The following is a 19,504-nucleotide window of genomic DNA, read 5'->3' on the forward strand; positions in this document are numbered from 1 at the left end:
AAAAGGGGGATGGTATGATGGTACTTATAGTTTTAGTCAGTTGTAGTCAATATGACGTATGAAACACATGAATACTAACATATATTCTGAAAAGGCCACTCCATGTACAAGACATAGTTGATTTTTTGTTATCAGAATACAAAATACAGAATGAATATAAAGCACAAACAAATTATACTTAAATGTTGGGTAACATGTTGTGAGAGTGATGTTGAACATTAATTATAGACTACAATGCATACTTGTCCATAAAAAAAACTGTTTGTTAAAGTATACATAAAAAAAAGGATATATTAAATGTGTTGACAGCCGGGGAGAACTCACTTGTTATATCTCAGTGTAAAGATGATCAACACTTTATACAACATTATATCTTCTTCATGATACAGTTATCTACGCACTCTTGGGTCCAGGATTGTACCACCAGCACCCTTACAAAGAGTTTGCCATCTTTCCTCCAAACAAAGTGAAAGCAGGTGTCATTGGAAGTCCCTTATGATGATTAGCTGGCAGTGTCACTGCTTCCTTTCTTCTTCCTGCGGCAGGCTTGGAGGGAAACATACATCAGGGCGGTGGCGGGGAGAAGGACTAAGAGGAAGAGCAGGGCAGCCCAGGCTCCAGGTTTCAGGGCCTTCCTCAGGCCCACACTCTCCCCCGGCAGCAGACTGCTCAGACTGAGCATGTAGCCCAGGGCCCAGCCCACAGAGGCATCCCCTGCCTGGTGACACCACAAACACACATCTCAGTCAGCTTGGGTACACTCAGAGCATTCTGATACACACCTGGTGCACTAGTTAAGGACATTCAGAGGTTAAAGCTTCAATGGAGAGGCTGCAGCTCCAAAAACGATGCAACATTGTGAGATTTCTGGGAACTCTTGCGAAACAGACCAAGTGGACCAGGTCGAGGGTCTGGTGTTTGAGAAGTCAATGAGAGAAGTGAAAATGACATTTTCTCAAAATCTGAAAGCACTACCTAGATTCAAGCCAAAGTCTTTTTTTATTGTACCTTTTTTTAACTAGGCAAGTCAGTTAAGAACAAATTCTTATTTACAATGACAGCCTAGGAACAGTTAACAGTTCCGGGGTAGAACGGCAGATATTTACCTTGTCAGCTCAGGGATTCGATCTAGCAACCTTTCGGTTACTGTCCCAAAGCTCTAACAACAAGGCTATCTGCCGCCCCGTCTTAAGTGGTTGAATATTTTCTTACTACAACCTTGTGAAAGTGACAAACTGACACATTTTAATTTTCGTCAAAAACAACTTTATATTGAAGGAGTGCCTTTGATTTGACGGCCTGCACATGCGCAGTTTGGTGGGAGACAACCGTTAGACCTGTTCCTATGCATGAGTTTAGCTAGCCAACATCGCTTACAAGTGTGATCGGGCATTTCTATTGGAGAAGCAGTTTCTGCCTATCTTCATGCGGTAATGTCTGTACTGATATGACTTTGTGTAATGTAAAGGATTATGCTGATATCTGGAGTAAAAGAAGGAGATAGAGAAGAAAAAAAACATTCCCAACAAGCAAGCTCACCTTTTTCTGGAAGGAAATGTGGGGAAATGAGATCTCATCAAAGCCATAGCCTCTCGTGAAGAGCACCTTGGTGAACACAGAGGCAGCACAGAAGTCCTGCAGACGAGGCTCCTGATCTGGGGCCAGCACCAACATCTGAAACAGGATATAAAAATGGGGATGACATAGCCATGAAATACATGACACGCATACAAAACCATCATCCATTGAGACACATGCAAACAGAGACACTTTCTCTCACATGCATGGATGCTCACAGACAGACAGACAGACAGACAGACAGACAGACAGACAGACAGACAGACAGACAGACAGACAGACAGACAGACAGAAGGCTGCTAAACCTCATTGATGCTCATGTTACAGATAGATTGGGCTGCCTCTTCCAGTTGGGCAGGGGTGGTGACAGGGATTCCTGTAGTAGTCTGTAGGAACTGGTGAATGTAGAAGAAGGCAGAGAACGCCTGATGGACAAATGGACAGAGAGAGAAAAAAGGATGAGTTATGATTAGGGTCAGAGCTGGAGTTAGGGTTATGGCTGGAGCTAGGGTTGAGGTTAAGGTTGGAGCTGGAGCTGGAGCTAGGGTTGGGGTTAAAGTTGGTGCTGGAGATAGGGTTGGGGTTAAGGTTGGAGCTGGAGCTAGGGTTGGGGTTAAAGTTGGTGCTGGAGATAGGGTTGGGGTTAAGGTTGGAGCTGGAGCTAGGGTTGGGGTTAAAGTTGGTGCTGGAGATAGGGTTGGGGTTAAGGTTGGAGCTGGAGCTAGGGTTGGGTTAAGGTTGGAGTTGGAGATAGGGTTGGGTTAAGGTTGGAGCTGGAGCTGGAGCTAGGGTTAGGGTTAAGGTTGGAGCTGGAGCTAGGGTTGGGGCCGGAGCTAGTATTAGAGCTAGTTGAGGCTAGGATTAGGGTTAAACCGGGATGTGGGCATGAAGCTATGGTTGGGGTAAAGGTTAGGTTTGTGGTTGAAGGTAGGATTAAGGTTGAACCCAGATGTGGACATGAAGCTAGGGTTAGGGTTGATTTAACCACTGTAAACTGTCTCTCACCATGAAGCTGCCACTGATATTGGGCTGGAACACCTTATCAAAGGAGCACTGGGAGAAGGGGCAGCTGTGGAAGGAAAATATCTCAGTAATATTGCCCAGGCAATGATCATAATCGCCAGTGCCCTTCACAGACAGGGCTGCCTGGGGATTGTAACTATAGCTGGGTGTCTGGGCCACCGTGCAGGGAGAGTCAAACAATGTCCCCAGCTTCATGGTGACAATGTAGCCTGCAGGGAAGCACGGATGGGCCACTGTCCCTGTGTGACCCTGAGTCTGAGAGAGAGAGGGATTGAGTGAGTGTGAGAAATTGTTACAGTAACTTGGCACATCAAGTAGAGAGCAAGCTACAGGCATGGAGTACTATGGTACTGAGTGCCAACATCTATTGTTGCAATTGTGCTGGGATGACTTTCAAATACACACAGTGAATTAAATATGTGGTAGAAAACAATTCTATAAAACCAGTCATGGGTGGGTGGGTTTCCAATGACTAATAACAAAGTTTCTTTATTTCAATGGTCCTGGTTTACACTATGATAGTATCTTGTAACATGAACCAAGAGCTTTTCCTGAAAATGTGACATGACTGGGAAAGACTTTGGGCCCTTGCTGTACTGTATACGGTTGTTGTTATGTTGTTGTGGCCAAACAGAATGTTTCCTACCGTCACCAGGTGAGCCAGTAGGCGTTTGAGGACCTGGTCTTGTCCGTAGCACAGGAAGCTGTGTGTGTACAGGGAGTAGTCATGGCCATACAGACGTAGCTTCACCCTGTCACTCTCATCTTCCACCTCATCCTTGGTCACAAAGGTGATCTGGGTCGACGCCCCACCAAAGTCCAGCGCCCCCACCGTCTGTCTGCCCGGGCTCAGCCAACGGCCCACAAAGCCATACTACAGTGGGCACACAGGGACAAACAAAGTAACAGGAGAGATGTGTAGGTAGTTTGTCTACACTGCAGATGCAGTCATCTATGTACAGTGCCTTTGGAAAGTATTCAGACACCTTGACTTTTTCCACATTTTGTTAGATTACAGCCTTATTATAAAATGTATTAAATAATTCCCCCCCCTCACCAATATACACACACTACCCCATAATGACAAAGCAAAAACAGGTTTTTAGAATATTTGCTAATTTATTTTTAAAAAATATTTAAAAAATATCACATTTACTGTACATAAGTTTTCAGACTCTTTACTCAGTACTTAGTTGAAGCACCTTTGGCAGCGATTACAACCTTGAGACTTCTTGGGTATGACACTACAAGCTTGGCACGCCTGTATTTGGGGAGTTTCTCCCATTGTTCTCTGTAGATCATCTCAAGCTCTGTCAGGTTGGCTGCACAGCTATTTTTAGGTCTCTCCAGAGATGTTAGATCTGGTTCAAGTACAGGCTCTGGCTGGGCCACTCAAGGACATTCAGAGACTTGTCCCGAAGCCACTCCTGTGTTGTCTTGGCTGCGTGCTTAGGGTATGTGGAAATGTATCAGAAATGTATCCCGTTGGAAGATGAACCTTCGCCCCAGTCGGAGGTCATGAGCACTCTGGAGCAGGATTTCATCAAGGGTCTCTCTGTACTTTGCTCCGTTCATCTTTGCCTTGATCCTGACTAGTCTCTCAGTCCCTGCCGTTGAAAAACATCCCCACAGCATGATGCTGCCACCACCATGCTTCACAGTATAATTTTTTGTTTCTCATTGTCTGAGAGTCTTTAGGTGCCTTTTGGCAAACTCCAAGTTGGCTGTCATGTGCCTTTTACTGAGGAGTAGCTTCTGTCTGATCACACTTCCATAAACGCCTGATTAGTGGAGTGCTCTATTACGATTTCTTCAACAAATCTGATTAGTGGAGTGCTCTATTACGATTTCTTCAACAAATCTTATCTTTATCTTATCTTAAACAAAATATATTAACATTTCTTTAACACTTTTTTGGTTACTACCTGATTTCATATATGTTATTTGATAGTTTTGATATCTTCACTATTATTCTACAATGTACAAAACAAAACAAAAACATGAATGTGTAGGTGTGTCCAATCTTTTGACTGGTACTGTACATTTTCAAAGAATGCCTACAAAAGCTTGGAATGAAACTAACACAGGATACTTACGTTTTTAAGTGCTTATGGCTGCGTGCAAAGACATTAATAAGACAGGGATCGATTACAACCACCATAGATAGCAATGCTAATCTTTATATTCAAACAGCTGTATACACTAGGGGTTCCCAAACTGTTTTGGCCTGCAACCTCATTTTAAACCAAAGAAATGTTTGACCCCTCCATGTAAAAAAAGGGTGATGTAATCAACGGCCAATGTTTACTTTTTTAAATTGGGGCTATGACAATCTATTACAAATCAGTCTGACAGTACTTCAATATAAAGGAATTATTGTTAGAAGTGACTGAAATGCATCAGAAATGTATTTGGAAATTCAGAAGATCATTAGTCAATAATCACTAAAATCACTAATCAGGTTTCCATCCTTTCTAAGCCAGTAAAGAACATGTTGGATAAAAAATGTAATGACAGGCTTGATGGAGAAAAAACAATTTGTTGGTAAACTTTCTATATGTGGACAAAACAAAATATGCTGGACAAGGTGGGATCTTTTTGTGTCGGTAAAATTAATTGTGCAAGAAATGTCGGTGGAAACTCTTTTATGGGCAAATATTGATGTAACAACCATCATATCGAACTAAATTTGGAGTCAGGCGCTGACATGTTGCGACAACTCGTCAGGAAAGCATGCAGTTTACTAGCTTACAGATTAAATAAATGATGAACTTTACAGGGTGGTGAAAGTGCAAGGTGATGAGCTTGATGCTGCTTTCCAAACAATATTGAGGGTCTTATTCTGGTGACATGCTCATCAATGCTAGGCTGCCGTTATCACTACGTCATCACCCACAACCTTTTATAAGCAACAAGTTAACTAGATGGAAAAACATCTCTGGTGGGAAAATGCACATATTGTTTTCATGCAGATTTTTGAATATTCACATGAAAATCTGTCGCCAATTGGATGGAAACCTAGCTAATGATTGTTATTTTTCCCCCAGTCTATTTTAGTGCCTGGTCTTGTCCACTCAGTTCTAATGAGTCCTGCGTTGCTTGTGGGTATTCCTGAGATTTATCTTTCAGTGAAGGGGTGCAATTTATCTTGTTGCTTAAACCATTCAAAAGATACACATTTGTAGGAAGAAAACAGAAACCGCACAGTTTATTACAACCGCATCTAGCGGCTACCAGAGGTTACTGATGTGACCCCGGTTATATGAACCGAGAGCCATGTTTATTTTTTTTATTTAAGTGTTTCTCGTGACCCCATTTTCTAATCAGGTGAAAGGTGAAAGCTGGGCCATGGTACCTTGATGAAGTTCTCCAAGAGATAGTTGACAGTGACCCAGCCGTATGCTCCCTCCTCCTGGCCACTTAAGATGGCTGCCCCCTGGTAGTTAAATGGATATGACTGGATTTTATGACCCACTTCCTGTAAAACCTGGGCTGACTGGACAGGGCTGGAGATACTGTTGACAAAGTGAAATGTACTACTTCAGATATTGTAGATTCAGGATCAACGTGGGGAATGGAATGAAAAACATTACTCAGCATGACAACAATACCCTATCTACCAGACAAAGGCTACATTTCTCAAGCTTGTTGTGGACTTATTTCCTATTAGATATCTCAGAACCACAACGACTCACATTTGACCCTGATAACACAAAGATGCAGAAATGTCCATATTTGCATGTTTTAGAAACTCTTACTGCCATTTGTGTGTATGTGTTTCTTTGACCTACATTCTGTTAACATTGCATGTGTCTGAAACAGGTGTGAACAAGAGCACAAAACATGTCTATGTGTACGTCTGCATGGGTATGGGGGTCTTAGTATAACTTAGTGTGAACATGTGTCTTTAAAACAGACTGTAGGAATAAGACTGTGTGTCTGAAACAGGTATGATTGTGTTTCTAGGAGCTTGGCAGCTTAAAGGTGGGGGCCTGTTTTTGCCAGTCTGCCCTGGAAGGGGAAATCCTTACCAGTGGTGGAAAAAGTAGTCAATTGTGATACACAAGTACCAGTATAGATACCTTAATAGAAAGTTATTCAAGTAAAAGTTAGTAACCCAGTAAAATACTACTTGAATAAAAGTATTTGGTTCTAAATATACTTGAGTATCAAAAGTAAATGTAATTTCTAAAATATACATTAGTTTCAAAGTATAAATCATTTTCCTTATATTAAGCAAAGCAGAAGGTATAAGGGCACAAGGCGAGACCCAAATGCAGACACAGGAGGCAGATGGTTGAGCTCTGATATTTATTATGACAAAAGGGGTAGGCAAAAAGCAGGTCAGGTACAGGCGAGAGTCCAAACGGTACAAGACGATAGGCAGGCTCGAGGTCAGGCAGGCAGGCTCTGAGTCAGGACAGGCAAGGGTCAAAACCGGGAGGGCGAGAAATACTGGGAAAGCAGGAGCTGAGAAACAAAAACGCTGGTTGCCTTGACAAACAAGATGAACTGGCACAGAGAGACAGGAAACACAGGGATAAATACACCGTGGAAAATAAGCGACACCTGGAGGGGGTGGAGACAAGCGAAACAGATCAGGTGGTGACAGTACCCCCACCCTCTAGGGGTGCCACCTGGCGTCCTACCTGGGCGCATAACCTGGTTGACCGGGGTGTCGCCGATGGAAGTCGGCGATGAGGGCTGGATCCAGTATGTCTCTAGCGGGAACCCAGCACCTCTTCTCCGGGCTGCAACCTTCCCAGTCAACCAGGTACTGGAACCCCCCCCCTCCTGTGATCGAACACCCAGAAGGTGTTTTACCGTGTATACCGGATGGCCATCGATGACACGGGGAGGAGGGGTGTGCCTGGAGACAGAAGACAAAGGGCTGTGACACACGGGCTTAATCCTAGACACATGGAAAGTAGGGTGAATACGGAGGGTACGGGGTAACAAGAGACGGACAGTAGTGGAACTAAGGACTCTAGAGATGGGAAAAGGACCAATGAAATGGGAGGACAGTTTGCGGGACTCCACCTGAAGAGGCAGGTCCGGTGTGGAAAGCCATAACCTCTGCCCAATGCGGTAGCGGGAAGCTGGAGTCCGGTGATCCGCTTCTTGACGATACCTGGAGTTGGTCTTGAGAAGTGTTACCCGAGCTCTTCTCCAGGTACGTCGAGAGCGGCAGACGAACATCTGGGTTGAGGGTATGCGGACCTCCTGTTCAGGAAAGAGTAGAGGCTGATTCCCCTTTTGAGTGCTCCATGGGGTGAGTCCAGTGCCTGAACAGGGAACGGTGTTCCGAGCATACTCCACCCAGACCAGTTACCGGCTCCAGGTAGTTAGGTTGGTTGAGACCAGGCATCATAGGGTGGTTTCCAGGTCCTGGTTAGCTCGCTCCGACTGGCCGTTGGATTGGGTATGGAATCCGCAGGATAGGCTGGCCGACGACCCAATAAGAGTGCAGAACACCGGTCAGAGACGATGTCCACCAGGAGTCCATGGATCCGGAAGACGTGGCTCACCATGAACTGGGCCGTCTCCTTGGCAGAGGGTAGTTGGGGGAGAGGGATGAAATGGGTGGCCTTGGAGAACCGATCCACTCCCGTCAGAATGACGGTGTCGCCATCAGACGGATGGAGCCCAGTGTCCAGAGATATGAGACCAGTGATGATGAGGAACCGGTAGTGGCTGTCGGAGGCCAGAAGGAGCTTGCCATGGGGTCTTGTTCTGAGCGGTGACGAAGGCAGAAACGTTGGGAACCATTGTGGGCCACCAGAAACATAGTCAGAAGATGGCTAGGGGGAATGAGCCCATTCCAGGATCGGACTGAGTTTGGGACAAACAACCGGTCAGCAAGGTCCCCTTCAGGTTCAGGCTAGGAATGTTGTGCCTTGCGAACCATGGTTTCAATACCCCAACCCACTGAAGCCGCAATTCTGCTCCTTCCAGCCTGTGCCTCCACTCTTCCAGCGCCATCTTGACTGCCAGAAGTTCTCGGTTGCCTACGTTGTAGTTCTTTCTGTCAGATTGAGACGATTGGAAAGGAAGGCACAGGGATGGAGGTTTTGGTCCTGGACATATCGCTGGGACAGGATGGCCCCCACTCCAACATCAGAAGCATCAACCTACCACAAATTGACGAGACGGGTCCGGTCGGATGAGGATGGGTGCTGTGGTGAACGGATGCTTCAGGTCCACAATGGCTCTGTCAACAGCTGGAGACCATGTGGTAGAGGTGAGTGCAGAGAGGGAGGCCGTCAGGGTGCTGTAGCCCCGAATTAAACGGCGGTAGAAGTAGCGAACCCTAGGAAATGTTGTAACTGCACCCTGGATGTAGGTTGAGGCCAATCTACCACTGCTTTCACCTTTTCAGGATCCATTTGGACATTTCCATCAGCGATGACATATCCTAGAAAGGAGATTGTAGAGCGGTGGAACTCACACTTCTTGCCTTTCACAAACAACTGGTTCTCCAGGAGGCTCTGAAGGACTTGTGTGAAATGGAGAACGTGTTCTTGGGCAGACCGGGGAAAAAAACAAAAACAAGATATCGTCAAGGTAGACGAACACAAAACGATTTAGCATGTCCCGGAGCACATTGTTTACCAGGGCTTGGAAGGGCCCCCTGGAGAGGTTCGAAAGCTGAGGAGAGATAGGGGGCAACGCATCTTGATCGTTATATCATTAAGGCTCCGGTAGTCAATGCGCGGACACGGGGTATTGTCCTTCTCCATGAAGAAAAACCCTGCGCCGGCAGGAGATGCAGACGGACAGATGCCTCCAGTAGCCAGAGATTCCTCAATGTACTCTTCCATGGCCTTGGTCTCTGGGCCGGATAGAGAATATATCCAACCATGAGGTGGTGTGGTGCCGGGGAGAAGATCAATGGCACAATCATAAGGACGGTGCGGGGGAAGAGAAGTAGGCCGTGCCTTACTGAATACATCCAGGAGGTCATGGTACTTATTGGAAATGGCAGAGACATCTGAGGCTTTGCTTACGCCCCGAGGATGACGCCTCAGGGGACAGCTGTGCCACTTTAAAGCAGTGGGAATGACAAAACGGGCTCCAACACAGGATGGAGCTCGTGGTCCAGTCAATAACAGGGTTGTGTTTTTGGAGCCACGAAAATCCCAGATCAGGAACATGGGGTGAATCGATGAGGTGGAACTGTATGGTCATCACTGTGGTTTCCTGAAACCCGTATCTGAACAGGCACTGTGCTATGTGTGACTCTTCCGATTGAGTGGCCGTCCAGTGCCCTTGCATCCATGGGGACAGAGCGGTTGAGTGGGAATACCTAATTCAGAAACCATGGTAGCATCCATAACTTTCATCAGCCCCAGAGTCAATGAGCACCTGGAGAGACTTAGACTGGTCTCCCCACAGCAGAATCACAAAAAAAGGTGTACAGGTGATGTGAATTAGAAAACTCCCAGCCTGGTGAGCCAGAGTACTTGTACCCACTAAAGAAAATTGTTTCTTGACAGGGCAGGTGGCTATATAATGTCCCACACCTCCACAGTACAGACAGTTTGAACTCAACCTATGTGAGCATTCCCCAACCGATAATCTAGCTCTTCCCAGTTGCATGGGCTCTGGAATATCCAACTCACCCATCGCCAATGATTCTTGTTGGGTGTTTTCGGCTCTCCTCGGAAATACACACGTCTAGGATTTTCGGATTCCTTAGGGCATGCACCAACATCAACAAATGAACAAGTGTTCCCGAGGCCCGACCTCATCTCACACCGCCGTTCTCGTAGGCGCCCTCAATCCTAATCGAAAGGGGCAATGAGAGAATCGAGATCCAGTGGTATTTCCCGAGCTCGTCCTTTATCCCCTCCGACAGTCCGTGGAGGAAGGTGCCGAACAGAACCTCCGTATTCCAGGAACTCTCGGCGGCCAATGTTTGAAAATCTACTGCGAAGTCTGCCACACTACGGGAGTTATGATGTACTTGCAGTAGTCTGAGCCGCCTCCATCCAAGGCGTTCCGTCAGGGAACGAAGCCCTTCCAAAAGGTCCCGAAGTAGTGCCTCATGCCTCCCAATGATGGCTCCCTGCAGGGAGACAACGTGACGGAGCTGGTTCAAGTCTGCTGGGTCTGTCATGGCCAGTTCGCACTATAAGGGCACAAGGCGAGACCCAAATGCAGACACAGGAGGCAGATGGTTGAGCTATGATATTTATTATGACAAAAGGGGTAGGCAAAAGGCAGGTCGGGTACAGGTGAGAGTTCATAAACCAGGTCCAAACAGTACCAGGCAATAGGCAGGCTCGAGGTCAGGACAGGCAGGGGTTCAGTAACCAAGTCAGAGTCCAAACGGTACAAGACGATAGGCAGGCTCGAGGTCAGGGGCAGGCAGAGTGGTCAGGCAGTCGGGCTCAGAGTCAGGACAGACAAGGGTCAAAACCAGGAGGGCGAGAAAAGAGAGACTGGGAACGCAGGCGCTGAGAAACAAAAATGCTGGTTGACTTGACAAACAAGACGAACTAGCACAGAACAAGCACAGGGAAAATAAGCTACACTTGGAGGGGGTAGAGACCAGCAGGTGAAACAGATCAGAGCGTGACAGACAGCACCATTTTCTTGTTTACATTTGTTACAGATATCCAGGGGCACACTCCAAAACTCAGACATCATTTACAAATGATGCATTTGTGTTTAGTGAGTTTGCCAAATCAGAGGCACTAGAGATGACCACGCATTCTCTTGATAAGTGCGTGAATTAGACCATTTTCTTGTCCAGTCCGGGAAAATGTATGGAGTAAAAAGTACATTATTTTCTTTAGGAACGTAGTGAAGTAAAAGTAAAAGTTGTCAAAAAAAGTAAAGTATAGACACCTGCAAAAGAACTTAAGTAATACTTTTAAGTATTTTTATTTAAGTACTTTGCACCACTGATCCTTACCCATGGATTATTTGCATACAAAGATACTTATACGCACACACACCCACACACAGCCTGTCACACCCTGATCTGTTTCACCTGTTCCTGCTATTGTCTCCACCGCCTCCAGGTGTCGCTTATTTTCCCCAGTGTATTTATCCCTGTGTTTCCTCTCTCTCTGTGCCAGTTCGTCTTGTATGTTTCCAAGTCAACCAGCGGTTTTCGCGTTCTCCTGCTTTTTGCATGCTCCTTTTTCTAGTCCTCCTGGTTTTGACCCTTGCCTGTTTCTGGACTTTGTACCCGCCTGCCTGACCATTCTGCCTGCCTGGACCATGAGCCTGTCTGCCACTTTGTACCTCCTGGACTTGTTTTTTACCTGTCCACGACCATTCTCTTGCCTGTCCACAACCATTCTCTTGCCTGTCCACGACCATTCTCTTGCCTGTCCACGACCATTTTCTTGCCTACCCCTTTGGATTAATAAACATTTTAAGACTCCAACCATCTGCCTCCTGTGTCTGCATTTGGGTCTCGCCTTATGCCTTGTTACAGCCACATGCTTGTGCACTCACTCTCATTAACACACTATAACTCACTTGAGGAGCCTCATGCCAGCGGTGGCTCCGAGGTAGACAGGTGTGAGGTGGTGCCTGGCTCTGGGGATATCCTGCATGGCTTGGTCCAGGCAAACTTGGAGGCTTCTCCCTGCTGCTCCCTGCTGTCCCACATAACTAGAGATTCCTCCACCTGCATGGCGGGAACATGATACATTACTGTATGTAATATAGTCCGACCACACATTATAACAATTTTACTAATTCCATCCACTTATTTGGTGGTCTAGTCATCTGAGTTTATGGAAATAACTCCTCTCCCTAGACAAAGCTGTAGAAGTATATTTTTTAACTATATTCCATTTAACATTGATCAAATCGACTAGTAATAGAAAACGATGGTGGGGAGACATGCATGCACACATGCAGTAGCTACTGTACATAAAAAGAGAGCACTTGGAGGTTGAGTCTTACTACCTGGAAAGTGTTGTTTACATGAACTTCAGGAAAGCTGGTGTATTTGCAAATACTTCACATTAATGAAAGCAGCCAACAACTGTGATCTATATGAACACGCAAGTCATGTATGCAGGACAGGACTTGAAAAGCACACAGCACACTGAGTCACTGCACAACTACTGACAAATCCACCGTTGCTAGGCATCCATGTTTGTCTGCTTCTTTATGTCTAGCCTTGTGTAACGAGTTACCCGAAAGGCGCGCACACAGCACACAAAGGGAACTGTTCTTTGCCAACTGGAGTGCCAAAAAACTTCCACTCCATTTAACTAAAACAGTGTTTCTTTCCTACTCAGAGTACCCAACAAAAGTAGAATTGAGATTTTAGGGTGTAAGACTTTGGGTAACACACTATTTTACTATCATTTTGTATCTGCCTGCAATTTACATTTTAAAAAAAATGTCAATCTGTACTTTCTGGTGATTACTTCAAATAATTTGTCGCTAACAAATGGTAATATTGCTTGTTTTAATAATTTAAGAGTAATTGATATGTAAACACTAGGTAAATAGCAGACAAACACCTGGAACAATCCTTCTATTGGGACACTCTTACCCTTTGGATGGCATTCACTGTGCTGAGTGACCACACCTGTGCCGTTCTGCTTGTCTGCTGGCCACTTGTAGATGTACATAGCTGTGTGGGAGGAACCTGCGTCCAAGACTATCCCATACTGGGGAGAGGGTTGGAGAGAACAGAGGAGAGGGAGGTTAAAGACAGAGGGAAAAATATTGACAAAAATGGCTGATTCAGAATAATGTCAAAGGAAAGACAACCTAATTGGGTCTACTCTACTCCAAACAATAAAAGGCTACAAATGATCAGGTGTTTGAATTCCATCTACGCAAAGACATTTAATAGGGATAGAGGCATCTGGAAGACATTTAACTTGATTAACTATAAACCTCTTCTTTCAAATGGTGGCCTCTGTCTTTTATGACATGTGTATATATTTTGCCAGCAAGAATGTTGGTTGCATGTTTACTTCAAGATAAGATAGATGGAAAGTTGTGGCGCAAGTGAGAGAGGATGATTACAATCCATGTTTGCAGATCATGAACTCTTTGTAGTGTGTAAACTCCAATCCTGATTGTGCTATGAATTATCAACTCTAAACATCCACTTTCGGACATAATTCAATTTGAATTGCTCTCTCTTTCTGACAAGGTTGTTGAAATTTGTTTCATTCGCTGACCGTGTTTGGCAAATTATTGTTTCCTTTCTCATTTGAACATTTACACACAATTCACCATGTTTAGAGTTGACGATCCATAGCACAATCAGGATTGGAGATTAGACACTCCAAACAGCTCCTTCATGATCTGCAAACATGGGTTGCTTTCAGACCAGAAGCCTCCTGTTTGTGTGACAGCGTGCACATACACACACGCACGCACGCACGCACGCACACACGCACACACACACACACACACACACACACACACACACACACACACACACACACACACTACCCATATGACTAGAATCATTTAACTTAATCTATATTCTTTCCACTTCAATCGCCCTTTCCCGTCTCTGTATGTTTTTCCTCATGCTAAATGTGTGTTTACATGGTAATATACAGTCATTACCATAATTATTGGCACCCTTGATAAAGCCGAATAAAAAAGACTCTATAAAATAAAAAATACAAATACTGAGCTACAGTGAGGTCCAAAAGTAGTGACAGATTTTGTTTTTGTTTTGGCTCTGTACTCCGGCACTTTAATGTGAGGGTGTTTCATCCATATCGGGTGAACGGTTTAGAAATCACAGCACTTGTTGTACATAGTCCCCCCATTTTAGGAAACCAAAAGTATTTGAACATATTCACTTATATGTGTATTAAAGTAGTCAAAACTTTAGTATTTGGTCCCATATTCCTAGCACCCAATGATTACATCAAGCTTGTGACTCCACAAACTTCTTGAATGATTTTGCAGTTTATTTTGGTTGTGTTTCAGATTATTTTGTACCAAATAGAAATGAATGATAAATAATGTAGTGCGTCATTTTAGAGTCACTTTTATTGTAAATAAGAATATAATATTCCTAAACATCCATCAAATGTAAATGCCTGGAGTTTGCTAAACGTCATTGACACTTGGATTGGAACTGTTGCTATGGTCAGATTACATGAAAATAGAGCTCTTTGGCCACACACACCAGTCGTAGGTTTTGCATCAAAAGAAAGATGCATATGCAGAAAAGAACCCCATACCTACTTTAAAATATGGTGGTGGATCTTCGATGTTATAGATAGATAGGTTAGCTGACAACGTGTTGTTATATATATATATATATACAGTGGGGCAAAAAAAGTATTTAGTCAGCCACCAATTGTGCAAGTTCTCCCACTTAAAAAGATGAGAGAGGCCTGTAATTTTCATCATAGGTACACTTCAACTATGCCAGACAAAATGAGAAAAAAAGATCCAGAAAATCACATTGTAGGATTTTTTATGAATTTATTTGCAAATTATGGTGGAAAATAAGTATTTGGTCAATAACAAAAATTTATATCAATACTTTGTTTTATACCCTTTGTTGGCAATGACAGAGGTCAAACGTTTTCTGTAAGTCTTCACAAGGTAAGTCTTCACAAAGTATTGAGATAAACGTTTAACTGTTATCAAGAAATTATTTTATATCGAGTTATAAACGACTGCATTGGACCTTTAAAATGGTAATAAAATAAAATAAAAATTCATAGTAAAGAGCAATTTCTCAAGCAAGAATTTAGCTAGGGCTGTCTTGGAGTGGTATGAGTGGGAAGGTGAAAATAGACCATTTGCTATTTTGTCAGAGAAGTTTGGAACTCTTTTTTATTGGTCTATTCAATAATTTACAGAAGTCACCATGGAATGGCCAAAACTCCATCCCACCAAAACAGGCTGAAATTTCAAGCGGTGTTTTCAAACAGCTCTTACACTAAAAGTGCATTATCATAATATTCACAATTTCACAACATTGTTCCAACCTCATAGTGTCGAAATATATAGAAATCACAGGAAATCCCAGTTATGACTGCACTGGGCCTTTTGCTGTGTTCAAAACAACTGGGAACTCTGAAAAATTATGACAAAGTGATCTTCAGGTCAGAGCTCTAGAAAGAGGCCAGTTTTTTTCTGAGTTCCCAGTTGTTTCGAAAGCACAGGAGTCTGAGATTTCCAAGCTCCCAGATGTTTTGAACACTGAATTTAATACAGAATTCCAAGCATACCCGATCATCGGGTACGACTCTGCTGGGGATTGAAATCTCAACTTCCCAATATCAGGGTGGACACTCTAACCACAAGGCCACTGAGTTTGTCTACACAGCTGACATTAATAACTCAAGTGCGGTGACAATCTATCTGGCATTAAGTATAACTATCTGTATCTACTAAATGGCGAACCAGCTGATTGGCATGGCCTGTATGTTTCACCCGAGGAATACATCTTCCTGTTTTGACCTCCCAATAACCCCCGCAAAAACTATTCTGCTGAAACCGAGCTCATCCACTGACATGATTGATGGGGCAGAGGGATGGAAACAGGATAAGACCTTCAAACTTTTTCTCAACAGACTGACGGTTAACAATTTCACCAGCTAACAGGGGTGTGTGGTTGACGGCTTTGGTATGGGAAAATGATAAGAGATAGGCGATAAGGGCTACACAAAGACGACCTGTAGTAATCTCCAGCTGTGATGATATAGGGGACTTCAGATTCGTTTATTCGGTACATGAAAACTTGAGTGAAAAAGTACATTTTGTGTGCACTACGACATCACACACTGATTTTTATCTGCATCAAGTCAGTATGGTGGAAACACACCACTGGTGGGGAAATGTGCACATTTTCTTTATGCAGATTTTAGAATATTTGCATGAAAATCTTTCACCAATTTAATGGAACCCTAGCTAATGGGAGGTTAGAGGGAGAGTCTTCCAAAAACAGAACAACATGGAAATTCACCAAAAAGAAACATAATGGATATACACCACTGACAAAATATGCACTAGTAGTCATTCCCACGGTTCTAGGTTGTTAACGGACAGAACATCTGCAGGCCAGTCCTCCACAAAGAGCTGCTTTCCGCCCCCACCCCCTTTTTTTGTTGAAACACAATGTATGGTATTCATACAATTTGAAGGGTATTAAAAAGATTTATATGAGAATCAGTAGAGGTTTGATTCATATGCTTTACCTAAACAGACTGTCAGTAACACATGTAAGAAGTTCTAGTTATCATATTTTATGGTTCAAGCTGCATTAAACTACTCTTCTCTCTGAATTTTTTTTAATTTACCCAAACATACAGGGAGGGGGTTGAGCCATTGGCAATGTCTATTCAAGCGAGTGGAGGCTTCTTTCTACTTTCTGCACAAAGACCCAGGCATGCATGAGGGTATGTGACATCACACCAGACCACGCCAGACTACACCACAACCAACACACATACACATCAAGTTGCTCACAATTGTGTTGTTAGTTTGCATAAATGTAAATGTAAATGCATGCCATCATGTAAAAAGCATTCTGAAGAAGTCCAGGGGGCTGCTCCATGAGCAGTGAAGAGAGCGCACGCACGCACGCACGCACGCACGCACGCACACACACACACACACACACACACACACACACACACACACACACACACACACACACACACACACACACACACACACACACACACAGAGAAGCACAGTGTGAGAGAGACAGACACACACACACACACACAGAGAGAGAGAGAGAGAGACACCGTGTGAGGGAGACACACACACACAGAGAAAGAGGAAAGAGGTGTGGGGGAGGGGGGAGTTCCAAGGACCCTGTCTGCAATGTAATGCAGGTGTCAGGAGAAGCCCCTCGCCAACAATGCCTCATGGACTTGATGCTCCCGAACACGGTCATTGTTGCTTTGGACAGGTTGCTTTGGACACCACATTTTAGTGTCACGTGTAGAACAATGAGCCAGACATTTTACAGGATGTACAAATGTAAAGTCTTCAGTTGGCATTTCCACTCACTACCAAATATGGTGATGAGAGGATGTCCAGTGGCCAGCAGTGGGAGAAGATGGATTTTGGCCGACATCCTACTAATTTTCTCATGATGAAACATTTGATCTCCATACAGTTTTCTGTTTTCAAAACTAGACTTCAGCCGTTGCCAAAGTTTCCCAAAAATTGCGTTGTTTAGAAAGAGTGCAAGGGAAAAGTGAGTTATAGCACAAGCGCACTTCACAGAGTAGGCATTCCCTAACGTAAATCTGCAAATAAATGCTAGAATGCGCCAATAGGATCTCATTAGCTAGTGCTTGGCTCTGCCCAAATCCTTGCTTGTTCTGCCCACTATGATTAATTTGCTCCCATTGGAAACGACAGACTCTGGTCTATCTTGCATTAGTTGTACAAACATTTTGTAGTGTCAGTCACTAGGTTGTCAGCAACTCACACCCATGTTGGAACAGTTCTCCGGGTGAATAGTGATTTCAAGACAGTTAGGAACTAAAAGAAGTCGGAAAGTTGGAGCTCTAGAAAGATACCGGAGTTTCCAATTTGGAATTCCGAGTTGGATGACCGTTCAAATGTAATACTAGCTCGTTTTTGTGGTTCCGAGATCCCAATTGTCCTGAATGCACTGAAAACAAAAGTCGGAGATTTCCGAGTTCCCAGTTATGAATGCGGCAGAAAATAAGGCTATATTGACAACGGGGCAGACACATTTAATGGCCAAATAGATTTTTATTATTTTTCAGTGACTGTCCTCTCATAACTGGTGTATTATTTGTTAGGAGCTAAGAAAGGTTGGCCATCAACCTTATTCAAGTGTATGGAAAGAGCATTTTAAGCCTATAAACCTAAGATGGTACTGTAGGCTAACTGAATTGCTACACGTTTATTGTATTATTTTACGTATCAGGTGTATAGACTTACTCAAATGTTGACTGCTTGTCAACATAATTTTCTTATCAACAGTGTTATAGTAGACTTATAAATTACCCTGTCCCATAGACTATGCTATTTATATTATGAATGCGTAGCAGTGGCACATGAGGACTGGACACCGCACTGCACTCTCCATTGCACCGTTGGAAATGGGTTCATCTTACATTTCACAACACCGCATAAAAGCTGTGAACACAGAAATAACCCAACGAATCTTACCATACATTCCGGAGGTTCGGCCAAGTCCTCGGTGGGAATAGTTAGAAGAAAAATGGCTACTATTCCAAACAGTATAAGCGCAACTGGGGCGAAAATATAACGGCGTTGCTTGGCCATGTTTTGAAACTGTAGTTCTTCTTCTTGCAGATGGAATCTCCAGTGCGATGCCTGGCTTGGCAGTGAAGGCAAAGGAGAAGAGATAACAGCTTGAGTGAGGTAACTTCACAATGGGTTTGGCTTCATACAACTCACATCATTGCTACATCAATACATTAATTATATGTAGCCATATCATTTATAAATTCCTCATGAGCTTAGTTCTGTCGTACCCAATCAGAACCCAATCAGAACCCAAAATATAATCTTGTTTTACTCCAATGTTTGTTAACAAAGTAAATTACTGAACAACATTTTTAAGCCCACATTTTGTCATAATTATTTAAAAAAGATCTGTCAGAAGTATTTTGCTGATGGCGCACACTGCCTGGACCAGGTAAAGCGTAGCCTATCTACTGAATGGCTGACTGGATCAGGTAAAGGGGCGAAGCGTAGCCTAGTGGTTAGAGCGTTGGACTAGTAACCAGAATGTTGCGAGTTCAAACCCCCTAGCTGACAAGGTACAGTCTGTCGTTCTTCCCCTGAACAGGCAGTTAACCCACTGTTCCCAGGCCGTCATTAAAAATAAGAATGTGTTCTTAACTGACTTGCCTGGTTAAATAGAGGTAAATTAAAAAAAATTGTGACGTCTTTAAGTAACTATCAGATTTACATCAAT

General features: G+C 43.9%; 1 protein-coding gene across 3 annotated transcripts; it reads right to left on the minus strand.

Annotated features, from left to right (window-relative positions):
- Positions 1–15: 15 nt before the first annotated feature.
- Positions 16–19,205, minus strand: LOC118387574 (ectonucleoside triphosphate diphosphohydrolase 2-like). 3 transcript variants are annotated; one of them, XM_035776067.2, is made up of 10 exons: positions 19,059–19,205; positions 18,730–18,897; positions 13,130–13,247; positions 12,097–12,247; positions 5,957–6,116; positions 3,248–3,475; positions 2,584–2,856; positions 1,884–2,003; positions 1,540–1,674; positions 16–718 (listed from the first exon to the last, which is right to left on the minus strand). In XM_035776067.2, exons 2-10 carry the CDS (start codon positions 18,844–18,846, stop codon positions 503–505), a joined length of 1,518 nt encoding a protein of 505 aa, XP_035631960.1. In that variant the 5' UTR covers positions 18,847–18,897; positions 19,059–19,205; the 3' UTR covers positions 16–502. The 3 variants fall into 3 exon arrangements, with proteins under 3 accessions (XP_035631960.1, XP_035631959.1, XP_035631961.1); XM_035776066.2 differs by lacking the exon at positions 19,059–19,205 and having other exon boundaries at positions 18,730–18,974; XM_035776068.2 differs by lacking the exons at positions 13,130–13,247; positions 18,730–18,897; positions 19,059–19,205 and adding an exon at positions 10,224–10,669 and having other exon boundaries at positions 12,097–12,244.
- Between the last annotated feature and the right edge of the window lie 299 nt (positions 19,206–19,504).

The sequence above is a fragment of the Oncorhynchus keta genome, chromosome 9, assembly GCF_023373465.1.
Source record: "Oncorhynchus keta strain PuntledgeMale-10-30-2019 chromosome 9, Oket_V2, whole genome shotgun sequence".
In the NCBI taxonomy this organism is placed as follows: Eukaryota; Metazoa; Chordata; class Actinopteri; order Salmoniformes; family Salmonidae; genus Oncorhynchus; species Oncorhynchus keta.

Bases quoted from the DNA above. Each gene is read 5' to 3' on its own strand.
- LOC118387574 (XM_035776067.2), bottom strand. From the start codon at position 18,846: ATGGCCAAGCAACGCCGTTATATTTTCGCCCCAGTTGCGCTTATACTG. The intron at 2,857-3,247 runs GTAGGAAACATT...TCTCTCTCTCAG, and splicing joins TACTGGCTCACCTGGTGACG to ACTCAGGGTCACACAGGGAC. The intron at 719-1,539 runs GTGAGCTTGCTT...TGGTGTCACCAG, and splicing joins ACATTTCCTTCCAGAAAAAG to GCAGGGGATGCCTCTGTGGG.